At 39.4% G+C, this 13547-nt stretch overlaps 1 protein-coding gene across 6 annotated transcripts in view; it reads right to left on the minus strand.

Annotated features, from left to right (window-relative positions):
- Positions 1-3814: 3814 nt before the first annotated feature.
- The window catches only part of LOC125451635 (protein MTSS 1-like), a 176337-nt gene continuing 166604 nt past the window's right edge, over positions 3815-13547 (minus strand). For 4 of the 6 annotated variants that reach the window (XM_048529001.2, XM_048528998.2, XM_048529000.2 and 1 more), the window contains 4 exons: positions 12503-12697; positions 11438-11611; positions 9687-9849; positions 3815-6957 (listed from right to left, as the gene is read on the minus strand). In XM_048529001.2, the coding sequence (XP_048384958.1) occupies positions 6212-6957; positions 9687-9849; positions 11438-11611; positions 12503-12697 (1278 nt within the window). In that variant the 3' untranslated portion in view covers positions 3815-6211. The remainder of the gene's footprint in view (positions 6958-9686; positions 9850-11437; positions 11612-12502; positions 12698-13547) is intronic. The other 2 variants (XM_048529006.2, XM_048529005.2) reach the window with 1 other exon arrangement.

Consider the following 13547-nt stretch of genomic DNA (forward strand, 5'->3'; position numbering starts at 1 on the left):
TGCTGTCAGTAGACCCACAATGCCCTTAGGAAGGGAATTCTAGAATTTTGACCAAGTTGCAGTGAAGGAACAGTGATATATTTTCAAGTCAGGGTGGTGAATAACTTGGAGGGGAACTTGCAGATTGTCATGTTCCGAAGGATTGGTTACCCTGGTCCTTCAAAATGGAAGTGATCACGGACTTGGAAGGTGCTGCTGAGTATCTCTGGTGAATTTCTGTACTACATCTTGTAGCTAGTACATACTGCCGCCAGAGTGTCAGTGGTCAAGGGAATGGATCCTTGTGGATCTGGTGCCAACCAAGTGGGTTGCTTTGTCCTGGCTGGTGTCGAGCTTGACTGTTGTGGAAGCTGCAGTCATCCAGGGACAAGGGGAGTCAGGAGATGAATTACTCTTTGCAATCTTTCTAGCCTCCTACCTACTCTTGTATCCATTATATTTAGATGTTGAGTCCAGTTAAGTTTCTAGTCAATGGTAACCCAAGAGTATTGATAGTGGAAGACTCAATGATGGTAATGCCATTGGACATCCAAAGATCCTGGTTTGATTATCCCTTGTTGGAGATTTCATTATCCCTGGCATTTGTGTGGTGTAAACATTACTTGTCACTTGACAGCCCAATCTTGATTTTGTCTGGGTCTTGTTCCATTTGAAAATGGACTGCTTCAGTATCTGAGGAGTTATGGACAGTGCTGACCAATGTGCAATCATTGATGAACATCCCCACTTCTGACCTTATGACAGTAAGAAGGTCATTGATGAAACAACTGAAATGATTAGGTGTAGGACACTACTTGATAACAATATCCTGTTTTCTCCACCCCCCCCATATCCCTGCACAATGTTTCTATGGAAACAATCATTCAATGTCCTCTTGAATGCATCAATTGAACCTAGTTACACCACATTTGAGCAGTGCATTCTATACTACTGAGTGAATTTTATTTCTCACATCACTATTGCTTCTTTTGCACATCACTTTAGATCTATGTGCTCATTATTGTTCCTTTTATAAATGGGATCAGCTTCTCTCTATTTATCCAACTGAGTCATGATTTTGAAAATCTCATTCAACCCCCTTTCAGCTTTCTCCCCTCTAAAGAGAAGGCCCAACTTCTTCAGTTTATCCTCATGACTAAAGCTTCTCATTACTGTACCATTCTTCAAAATTACTTCTTTACTCCCTCCAATGTGTTCAAACCCTTCCTATATTGTGGCGCCCAAAACTATACACAAAGTCTAAGTGAAGTATCATAATCTTTTACAAGTTCAACATTTCATGCTTGCTTTTGTACCACCCCATGACATATTATTAAATCCAGAAAATTGCATGCCTTATTAACTATTCTCTCACCTGACATTTTTAATGATCTGTGCACATATACACCTACGTCCGTCTGTTCCTGCACCTCTGTTTAGAACCGTACCCATACTCTACAATCAAATTCACGAGAATGATTCCAAAAAGTGGCTAGAGGCAAAATAACACTGGTTTGTTATAGCATTCACTCCTCATATGTACTTGTGGAACACAAATACTATTTGTAGGTGCTGAAAGCCCTGCAAAATATTTTAGTTAACATGCAGTTTATCTCCATAGAGTGCTGGAAGATGTGGTCTATTGATATCTCATTAATTTATTTTCAAAGTACAGCAATTCAGCTTCTCAAAATTGCAGTTGTCACAAAAGGGTGTGTTAAATAATTTTCAATTTCATTATACCAGCAAAATTCAGTATATCTTTGCAACTCCTCAGTTACTAAAAAATGTCCATGTTCTTATCCACCAACACCTGAACAACATTCAGGTAACTTGATAAATGGCAAGTTACATGTGCATCACACAAATGCCAGGCAATGACCAACCTCAAAAAGAAAGAAATCAATCATGTTGACATTAAAATGGCATTACCATATTAACAATATTAACATCCTAGTAGATACCATTGATCAGAAAATCAATTGTATTATTCATAAATACTGTGATCACAAAGGCAGGGAATTCTGAGGAGAGTAACTCACTTGACTCCACAAACCTTGCTCACGATCTAAACAGTACAAGTCAAGAGTGTGATGAACTAATCTCCAATTTCCTGCATGAATATATCTCCCAACACTGAAGAAGCTCGACAGCTTTCCAGGACAATATAGCCTGCTTGATCAACACTCCATTTACCAACCTAAATATTCACCTATTCCATTAGCAACACATAGTGACAGTGGTGTAAGAGACACACTGCTGAAACTCACCTCAACTTTTGAGTGCAGGTGCATAGTTCCTTGAAAGCAGAGTCACAGGTAGATAGGGTAGTGGAGAAGGCATTTGGTACGGTTTCCTATATTGCTCTGTGCACTGTGTATGAGTTGGGAGTAAATGTTGTGGCTGTACAGGTCACTCATTAGGTCACTTTTTGAATAGAATCACAGAATCCCTACAGTGTGGAAACAGGTCCTTTTGCCCAGTCATTCCACTCCAAACCTCAAAACATCCCACTAGACACACTTGTGTATTTGTATTACTCATAACCCACATAATCTACACATCCCTGAACACTATGGGCAATTTAGCGTGGCCAATCCACCTAACATGCACATCTTTGGCCTGTGGGAGAAAACTGGAGCACACGGAGGAAACTAATACAGACGTGGGAAGAACGTGCAACCTCCACACAGTCACCCAAGGGTGGAATCAAGCCCGAGTCCCTGGCGCTGTGAGGCAGCAATGCTAACAACCGAACCACTGTGCCGCCCATACTGCATTCCTTTCTGGTCTCCCTGGTGTAGGAAAGATGTTGTAAAACTTGAAAGGGTGCAGAAAAGATTTATAACCATGTTGCCAGGTTTGGAGATTTTTGAGCTGCATGTAGGGAGAGACTGAACAGACTCGGGCTTTTTTCCCCCCCGGGAGTGTCGGAAGCTCCGGGATGACCTTATAGAAGTTTATAAAATCATGAGGGGTATGGATATTGTGTGTAGTCAAGGTTTTTTCCCCAGGGTAGGGAGTCCAAAACTAGAGGGCATAGGCTGAGGGTAAGAGGGGAAAGATTTAAAAGCTATCTAGGTGGCAACATTTTCATGCAGAGGATGTGTGTGTATGGAATGAGCTGCAGAGGTTGTGGTGTGGGCTGGGACAATGACAATATTAAAAAGGTATTTGGATGGGTATGTGAATAGGAAGGATTTAAAGGAATATGGGCCAAATGCTGGTAAGTGGGACTAGATTAATTTAGAATATTGGTGAGCATGGACCAGTTAGACTGAAGGGTTTGTTTCTGTGCTATATGTCTCTATGACTCCTCTGCCAGCATGTTCCAAACTGATGACCTCTACCACCTTGTTTGGTATTACCACAATCCCAAGTTCCTCCTTATACACCAACCTGACTTGGAACTATATTGCCATTTCTTCATAGTCATTTATTCAATATTCTGGAACTCTGCATAACAGCATTCTGAGTGTGCCTACACAACACAGAGAACAGTGATTCAAGAAGGTAGCTCACACCAACATATTAAAGCTAGTTAGGGACCAAATACTGAACTTGTCAGTAAGGTGCACATCTCAGGAAAGAATAAACAAGAGTGAAAAAGATTTAAAAGAACTGTTTGCTTATGCCAAATTTAAATATGGAAATGCAGAAAGATCTGTAAGGAGTTTCTTCCTTCGTGTATGCCAGTAATGCCTTGGTTACCAAGAACGACTGCAAACAACATTTAAATTCTGACATCAGGAATTGAGGATGAGAGCAAATTGCTTCTCAACTTTAGAACAACTTAGGTAAGTTAAAAACACAAACAATTTATTGCAAAATGAAATTTTTTTGAACATTTCTTTAATGTGGGCTGAAGCAATCATTACACAGGTGACACAAAATTATAGATTGTTATATTTACACCTGTCAACCAAAAAAAAACTGCACATGGAGAGGTCAACTCTCGATACAAACCAGAAACAAACCACAATAATTTACCATTAGATACAATTCTAGTTTCAGTTTGATAGCCTGCTTTTACAATATGCAAAACACATCAATATTTTACTATTTCAAAAACAATTCTGTCAGTTTACACGTTATTAAAATTTTGGCAACATTATTTAATATTTAACTTCATGAAGAGATGCAAGATACGTAATGAAATATAAGAATCTACTTCAACACACTACCTGTTATTGAAAAGTTTCCCTACAGTTTTACAGGTCTTAATGGTTACAATTAAGTCTCCATGATCTCAGGTTTTTACAGAGCTATAAGTAACTTCTGTTTATTAGCATCATCTGCAATCTGCATCAGCTGGAGTTACTACCATATATCAGTTACTCCTGTCTCTTATTTCATTTTAGTTTCAGAATCAATGCACACACTACAAAGACAATGCTGTTTTCTAGTCAGGGGCTTGTTTATTAAACATGTTGCAACTATGAAACTTCAATTGCTGGTTTGCCTAGATTTTATTTTACAACAATCAAAAATAGCTTCACATCTATTTATTTAATTCAAACAGCAGATTCCATGTTTCAACCTCTAGAATGTTCTTGTATTCTCTGTGCTTGATGGAAATATTTCATCTTCAGTGGTCTGTGATTCCTGAGGTGTTGAAAAATCATCTAAAAATATTTGCAAGTCTGAGCTAAAAACAGAACTTTAAATACTTGAAGTGGATAACACTTCAAAATGCTTTGAGAATCAAATGATATTCCAAAATACTGTCACCACCTCATGCTAACACCTTAAGGGTGTTCAGAATCAAGAGAAGGGAGAGAATAAGGTTGGAGGAGGCAATGAGCATTTACTGACAAATGAAATACAAAACTGATAAAACAATAAGACTTAAGGTTACAAGAAATGCTAAATACATATTGACGAATTAATCATGCAGACAGGATCCGGCAACTATACTCAATGCTTGCAGTACTCTTGTCATTTTGTAATTTTCTATATTCAAATATTACAACAGGACAGATATTAATCATGAGCTGCAATACGTAACAAACAAGCCCCCAAAAGTATTCTTAAAAGAAGGTACGTTTGCACAAGGGATAAGACCTGAGCTGTAATTCTATGGCTACTGCTCTGTCATAGTTGAAGTTGTATTATATGGGTTTTAACTGAGCCCAGCCTGCTGGGTTAATCTATTTCTTTTTTTATAAAGAAGAAAATTTGAGAAAAAGGCATTGTTACCTACAGAACTCCCTGCTCCCTTCGACTTTTAAAAAGGTGTGTTACTACTTGACTTCACATACTTCCCATTATGTTAGCCTAAAAGTCATATTTAAAATTAGAAAAATAGAGGGGGAAAGGGAAAGGTGAATAAAGTACATGAACTAACGTGGATTTGAAGAGATGACACCTAATCACACGCATTCAAAAAATCTAATTTCTGTGGACAGTTAGATTTAACGAAAGCAATGCCTACAACAGGATATGAAATTATAAGCTGTGTGATTAGATATGGCTCATTTCAACAGGATCAACATTAAGCACTATAAAACTGCAGTATGCCTAGCTATCAGTGTAAAAACATCCATTTTGTAAGGGCGGTCATTGTCATGGCACTCTATAACTAAACATTAAATTCATACTGACTCATTATGCCCTATTTGTTCTGTATTGCTTAAAATATGTTAGCTGGTAGTTATAATTTCCACAATTTACTGTTTGGACAGTAACTAAACTTAATACTGAATGATGTTGCTTATCGCTCCATCCTAAAGAAATGAAGAAATAACATGAACAAAATCCCACTAAGCTATCACTTTTTTTATGCCCCATTAATTTGGGCATTCTTCATTAGCTTGCTTTACATGATATGCCTTTAAATGAAATTTTTCATTCCAGAGTTTTATAAAATTGAACATGTTATGCTCTATCAAATTACAATGAAATTTATAGCATGTCAGATATGATTTGGCACCTTCTGGTTTGGTAGAAGGGGAAAAAGCAACTGGTAAAGTAAAAAGCTATAACAGAAAACAGGTTTTTAAATTTACAGACCATAAATTCCAAAAGGGTAATGCAATTAGTAAGAATTTCCCATCCCTACTATTTGCCCTACCGCCCCGCTGTCCCCTTACTGCCTTTTCTCTCTCTTTCATCAGTTTCCCCTCTCATGAGCTTCTTAAATAAAATACATGGTGGTATGTCATTGAGATTCTAACAAAATAGATTGCTCTGAGTGACAGAGTATCTACTTTAATCTCCACAATTTATACCTTTATGAAAGCCTTGGTGCTGAGCGATCATTAGTAGTGGTTTTTCTCAGTTTCACTCCACGTCGGATTGCGCTCAACATATCTTCACCTTGAGGGGGCTCCGCAGCCTCAGCCGTGGAATGCTCACCTGCCGTATCCAACTCTTGCAGGGTCAAAGCTGAATCGGTACAAAGCTGCTCCCCAGATGCAGCTGTCAGTGTGGTACCCAGGTTGGCTGCTCCAACTTCTGAAATCATCTGCTGGTTCATCAGAGACTGCCTCTCTTCATCATCTGTGGGGCTAAGAGATTGGGATGGCACAGGAGGGACAACAGGTGCCAATGGGCAACCAGATGATGGTACACTGCTTCTCTTTGGAGAGACCTGTACAATTTCTACATCCTCAGAACCTTGTTCTGGACATTCCTCTGGCCCAGGTTGCGCATCTAAAACGCTACCTACATCAGGCACAGTTGGTGTTTTAACAGGAATCACCGGAGTCTTAATTGGTATCGGGCCCCCTCCTATAGTTCCTCTTCGGACTGATGGTTTGGTTGAAGGCGTCCGCCTGATTGTTGCAACTCCTGGTGTCATCATCACTGGTCCACTGTTGGTTGGTAAACCTGCTGTAGAAGCAGGGCGCTTTGCCTGGAACATTCGACGATAGGACTGGCTTATATCACTATTTCGTGGAATAGTGGAGGACTTGTCAAACTCCGTCTGTTCAATATCTTGATCACCACTAACTGAGAAGTAATCGTAATCTGAAACTGGGTAGAACATTAAAAAAAACTCGAGTTTTAAGGTTCGGACAATTTAATTCAATCTGCATTGTAGTAAAATCTTGAGGCCTCTGCTAATTAAAAAATGCATGGTTTGAAACTGTGTGTTTTATTTCATTCTCTTCTCTTGTACATTCTAAATACATATCCAGAATCAAAGTGGCAGTCAGGAAAATACACAGAGGTTATAAGGTATAGAGCTGTTTGAACACAGCAGGCCAAGCAGCATCAGAGGAGCAGGCAGGCTGATGTTTCGGGCCTAGACCCTTCTTCAGAAATGGGGAAGGGGAAAAGGATTCTGAAATAAATAGGGAGAGGGGGAGGCAGATTGAAGATGGATAGAGGAGAAGATAGGTGGGGAGGAGACAGACAGGTCAAAGAGGTGGTGATGGAGCCAGTAAAGGTGAGTGTCAGTGGGGAGTTAGGGAGAGGATAGTTGATCCAGGGAGGGCGGACAGGTCAAGGGGGCGGGATGAGGCTAGTAGGTCGGAGATGGGGGTGGGGCTTGAGATGGGAGGAGGGGATAGGTGGGAGGAAGGACAGTTTAGGGAGGCAGGGATGAGCTGGGCTGGTTTTGGAATGCGGTAGGCAGAGGTTTTAAAGCTTGTGAAGTCCAGTAGCTTCACAAGTTTCAAAATCTCCGCTCCCCTTACTGCATCCCAAGACCAGCCCAGCTCATCCCTGCCTCCCTAAACTGTCCTTCCTCCCACCTATCCCCTCTGCCCATCTCAAGCCCCACTCCCATCTCCTACCTACTAGCCTCATTCCGCCCCCTTGACCTGTCCGTCCTCCCTGGATCACCTATCCCCTCCCTAACTCCCCACCGACACTCGCCTTTACTGGCTCCATCCCCGCCTCCTCTCCACTTATCTTCTCCTCTATCCACCTCTCCGTCTCTCCCTATTTATTTCAGAACCCTCTTCCCCTCCCCCATTTCCGAAGAAGGATCTGGGCCTGAAACGTCAGCTTTCCTGCTCCTCTGATGCCACTTGGCCTGCTGTGTTCATCCAGCTCTACACCTTGTTATTTCAGATTCTCCAGCATCTGCTGTTCTTACTATCTCTAAAAAAATACATGGAAGACCTGTTCTCCAAATACATATAGAGGGAGCTGTCTCCAATAGGAAAATAGTTGCATTCAAATGACCAGTTATTTACTGGAAACTTGTATTAATGACCCCGATCTGGCAAAAATAGTATCTGGGGTATCAGTACCCTGATATATGACCTGTACATATAAATCAGTTGAAAATCTCATTGCAGCTCATTTCAAATAAAATTCAAATGAGTTATACGACTAACAAATGGCACAAAATAAAAAATATTATCAGTTACATAATTTTAGCAAAACAGTGTTCCTATAAACAAGTGAGGATTACTGCTGTATATTTGCTTGAATGTGTACTGTCTGGGAAGTGACAAAACAAAGTGTCAAGCGACTCCTGACTGATCCATTGTTTTTAAAACTACTCCTGAAAGTTTTAGTCAACCAAATGGGAATTCAAAGACAGGCCTTTACATTTATTTCTTATACCAAGGCAAGTTGCCAGCGTAAGCTGCATAACACATCTCAGAACAAGGAAAATTCTTTGATGCTTGAAAGATTCAATTAGCTACCTGCTACTTGGAGGAGAATCAAAGATGTGACTAGACTAGACCACTGGTTTTCCCACTGGAATTTAAATTGGTTTCTTACTGGGTTGCTAACGATACTGATCGTTTCCGGGGTAAAATTGAGAAACTATCAATTGAGAAAATATACGTTTCTAGTACGATAACTCAAAAACTTACAAGTGTTAAAATTTAAACTGAGGTGTAGGAGCCAATCCAAATCAAGGTATTTCTATAAGCCTTTTGTTTAACTTTAATCAGATAAAGGGGCCAAAATAATTCAAGCTCTGGCTACATTTGAGTGAAATGTTGAGTTATATTTATCTGGTTATATTCCCTATTATTCAGAAGTTCAGTTTGAATTTTTTTTAACATGTATTAAGTCTATGCAAAGGATTCCCACCTTTACTTACAGTTTTCTGAGATACAAAGTGCAATAAACTTTATAAACACATCTCTTATTTCAAACAGATGTGTCTCCTGATCAACTTTATACATGTTGTTCAACAACCAATGGCACATGGTTGAAATCTCAGATTAAAATGTGAAAACACAATTGGTATGCCTACAGCAAAATGACACAGATACTCATGATTAAACTGAACTTTGAAGCCTTGAAAAATCCCTACAAAAACAGGGGTCAACTTATACACTGACTAAAATAATGAAATGTTCAACTTGGTGTGGGAGGTTGCCATTTTAAAATGTCAACAGCATCTGATGCAAAGTGTGGGGGCATATGAAAACTGCATGAATTCACAATGAAGTCCATATCACCTGATGAATCTCTCACACCCATAAGGTAAATTAAGTGTCATGTGCCTATCAAGAAAAAAATAATGCTGACTTTTTAAAAATTCATTTACTGGGTGCTGGCATCACTGGCTGATTCAGCTATTTTTGCCTACCCTTAGTGCCCTTTTATTTGAACGCCTTTCTACAGCCATTTCAGTGGCAGTTTAGACTTAACCACGCTACTAATGACAGCATATAGCATGTATTACTGAAGGGGCCACTGCACTGACTATACGCAAAATTTATGATCTTTTTCTTTAAAGTTTGTTGTTACCATTATGTTACAGCATCCAATAAGCAAATTGTGTTTACCTTGTGAAGGGATTGTGTCCTCAGAGCAACATGGTGTGGTTGTCTGTGTACTGTATCCACTGGAGCACTGCAATGAATCTCTGCTGCTCCTCTGAGTATCCAGCTGTAGGCCTCTACTGAGGGCCAAAGCTAGTTCTTCATGACTTTCTGCCTCCTCCCCCTGCTACCAAATACAAGCAATCCAAAGTGAATTACTACTGCGCTGGTCTACCTAATGCAATCATATTTTCGGAAGAACAAAGACTAATTCAGCACAGGAACAGGCCTTTTGGCCCTCCAAGCCTGCAATGACACATTTTGCCCATCCATACTAAAACTGTCTTCATTTACATGATCTGCATCCCTCTATTCCCTACCTAATCACGTATTCATCCAGGTGCATCTTGCATGCTGTTGTGCCACCACCTCCTCTGGCAATGTGTACCAGGCACTCACCACCTTTTCTGTGAAAAACTTACCTTGCACACCTCTGTTGAACTCAAAGCACCATCAACGCTGAACCCCACCCCAACACCTTGAACCTGTGTCCCCTAGTAATTGAGCCCTCTACCCTGGGCAAAAGCTTTATACCATCCATGCCATTCACGATCTTATAAACTTCTTTCAGGTTGTCTCTCAATCTCCTGCATTCCAATGAAAACCAACCCAGTTTATCCAATCTTTCTTCACAATTGAAATCCCCTATACCTGGCAACATCCTGGTGAACCTTTTCTGTACCCGAACCAAAGCATCCACATCCTTCTGGTAGTGTGGTGACCAGAACTGCACACAATATTTCAAGTGCGGCCTAACTAAAGTTCTATAAAGTTGCAGCATAACTTGCGTATCCTTATACTCAATACCCCTCCCAAAGAAGGCAAGCACACCGTAGGCCATTTTCACTAGCTTATCGACCTGTGCTGTGACCTTGAGTGATCTGTGGACTTGCACACCCAGATACCTCTGCATATCAATACTCCTAAGGGTTCCACCATTCACTGTATAATTTCCAACTGTACGTGACCTTCCAAAATGCATCACCTCACATTTGTCCGGATTAAACTCCATATCCCAATTTTCTGCCCACGCCTCCGATTGATCTACATCCTGCTCTATCCTCTGACAATCCTCCTCACTACCTGCAGCTCCACCAATCGATGTATCATCCGCAAATTTACTAAGTGGACCAGCCATGTTTTCCTCCAAATCATTTATACAGGCCATGAACTGCAGAGATCCCAGCACTGTTCCCTGTGGAACATCACTAGTCACAACCCACTGTTCTGACAAGCATCCTTCCACCGCTACCCTCGATATCCTATGAATAAGCCAGTTCTTTATCCATCTTAACAGCTCACCCCCCCAACACCATGTGACTTCATGTTTTATACCAACCTGCCAGGAGGGACCTTATCAAAAGGTCAAAAATGTGTAACAATCTCTCAATATTTTGTATTCAGAAATATCATATCTAGGCTTACTTTAAACCCATCCTTTGATTTTGTTTTTCATGAATTCACCCTTCTGATATAAAACTAATCATTACACCATCAAAATCACAGTTTTAAAATTAAATCTTGTAAATGAGCACAATATAAAAATATACCAATTTTTAACCTTGAGTATTCTCTAAAGCTAGGAAGATAAAATATTTTATTTGCAATAATAAAAACAGGACATATGCATAATATTTCCAAACAAGGAACAGCAAATAAATTAAACATTTAAAGGAAAACCCAAGTACAAAGCAATCAACAGTCTCAGTTATTACCCTTGATGCAGTAGACACAGTCATACTTCTAGTTCTCTGAGCCTCCTCTATTTGTACATTCTGGCCAACAGACACTGGAGTCTTAGCCTCAACATCTCGCCGCTGCTCTGAGTCTTTACGCCTTGGTAGTGTATTTACTCCTGGTTGATCATAAGGACCTGGTCTGGCCCAGTCCTGATTAAAATACAGCAAGTATTTGAAAATGTAAATAAAGATCTGCAGTTTTCAAAACTTCTATGAATATCAAATCAAAAGCTCCAAACCATCGCATTCCTAAGTAACACAGACAAACATGTTTCCCCACTAAAGTTCTGGTACATATAAATAGAAGTAGGATGGCTACATTCACAAGTTTAGTGAAATAGGTTTGGCCTGGAAACATTGTCTTGACAGTCAAGGGGCTGTAGGAAAAGAACTGAGGAATAAAGTTAATTGAATTGAAAGATAAATGAATTTGCAAGAAAAGGAGAAGCATGAAAATCAAGCAGCTATTCTAAATTATTCAGGGGAAAGATATACTTGTATCTGTGTAGCATCTCGTAAAATTTAACAGCAAGTACCGAAAGATAATATTAAGATCAAATGGTGACAAGCTCAATCAATGAGGTAGGTTCATAAGACGTGTCTTACAAGAAGAAGAGAGTGGAGAGGTAGAGAAGATTGCAGATGATAGTAGCAGCTTTAATTTAAAGATGTTACTATAACAGACAACTGTTGCAGCACCGTAGTACTATTTCTGTGAAGGCGGTACGGGTGCAGGTAGGAAGTAGATCTGATTAGGCATGATTATAAAAAAGTGTGTGTGTGTATTTCTAAAATGAGTCATCACTGAGCCATTTTGTTCTGGCTTTACTAATTGAACCAGCTGTTGTACCAGTTGCAATACAAGTAAACTTCAAATACTGCCATTTTCCTTTACCCAGTTAGACTGTTTGTAATTTGGAAAAAGTTTATAAATTATTAGGTTTTCAAGAAGTCAAAAAGCAATTCAATGAAAAAATCTCAAAAAGTAACAACATTTATTTTCAAAAGTTATTTATAGAAAAAGACATGAAAAACACAAACCTTCCAGCTAGGAACTTTGGATGAAGGAAACATGCCAGGTCCAATGGTATAATAATGAGGATAAACGGGGAGATCAGCTGAACAAGGTCTGGAACAGGGTCGGGAAGAGGGCTGAAAATGTGGGAGAAAGTGTGCACCAACTGAGGCAAGATATGGTTCACTAGATGAACTGAAGTGATCAAACCCATTTGTCAACTGCAAATAAACAGAAAAGCAAAACAACAAAAAAAAGGACAAATGGAATATAAATGGTCATGAAGAATGCCACAATAACCAAAATACAAAGTCAATGGGAATAGCATCTATATACTGAGGAAAAGAAATCTTCACAAATTATTATAAATCTCCAGCCTTAAATAGGGTCTTAAGAATTCTGTGTATTTCAAGTAAAACACTCAAGTTAAAGGAAAGTAAACTTAATATTCAATCTTTAAAACTTCAAGACTTTCAAGTAACTATGAATCCTGAAAAGATATTTTAGTAGCTTCCTACAATTTGGTATTATGATGCTCAGATATTACTTTACAGAAATGGATCCTCACAGATAGCTGTCCATTGCTAAGTTAAAGAAGCAAAGTTAATGAAGCAAACGTAGCCCTTTATAGTTGATATGTAAGACATTTTTAAATTTTGCAGCTGGTGCTTCATTTTCTTTATCCAATCTTCTTCCCAATCTCTCTTAAACATACTGATTCACTGTTGGGGTACACTCATTCAAAAATTGATGGTCCTCTAGTACCTCAACCAAACGTTCATTCATGTGCGTGTTCAGGCACCAGATGCAAACGATTTATTTAAATGAAGGCGAGATTAAAAAAAGTGATAAAAATGTTTGAGCCAGTCATCGTCATAAGGGGAAGGTCTTTTAGGGTAGAGCTGAGGACGAATTTCTTTACTCAGAAATTAGTGAGCCTGTGGAATACTCTACAACAAGAAACTGTTGAGGCCAAAACACTTAAGACTCTCAAGAAAGATACAGGTATAGTTTTGAGGGATAAATGGATTAAAGGATATGGGCAGAAAGCAGGAACAGGGTAATGGACCG

Source organism: Stegostoma tigrinum, chromosome 5 (assembly GCF_030684315.1).
Source record: "Stegostoma tigrinum isolate sSteTig4 chromosome 5, sSteTig4.hap1, whole genome shotgun sequence".
NCBI lineage: Eukaryota > Metazoa > Chordata > Chondrichthyes > Orectolobiformes > Stegostomatidae > Stegostoma > Stegostoma tigrinum.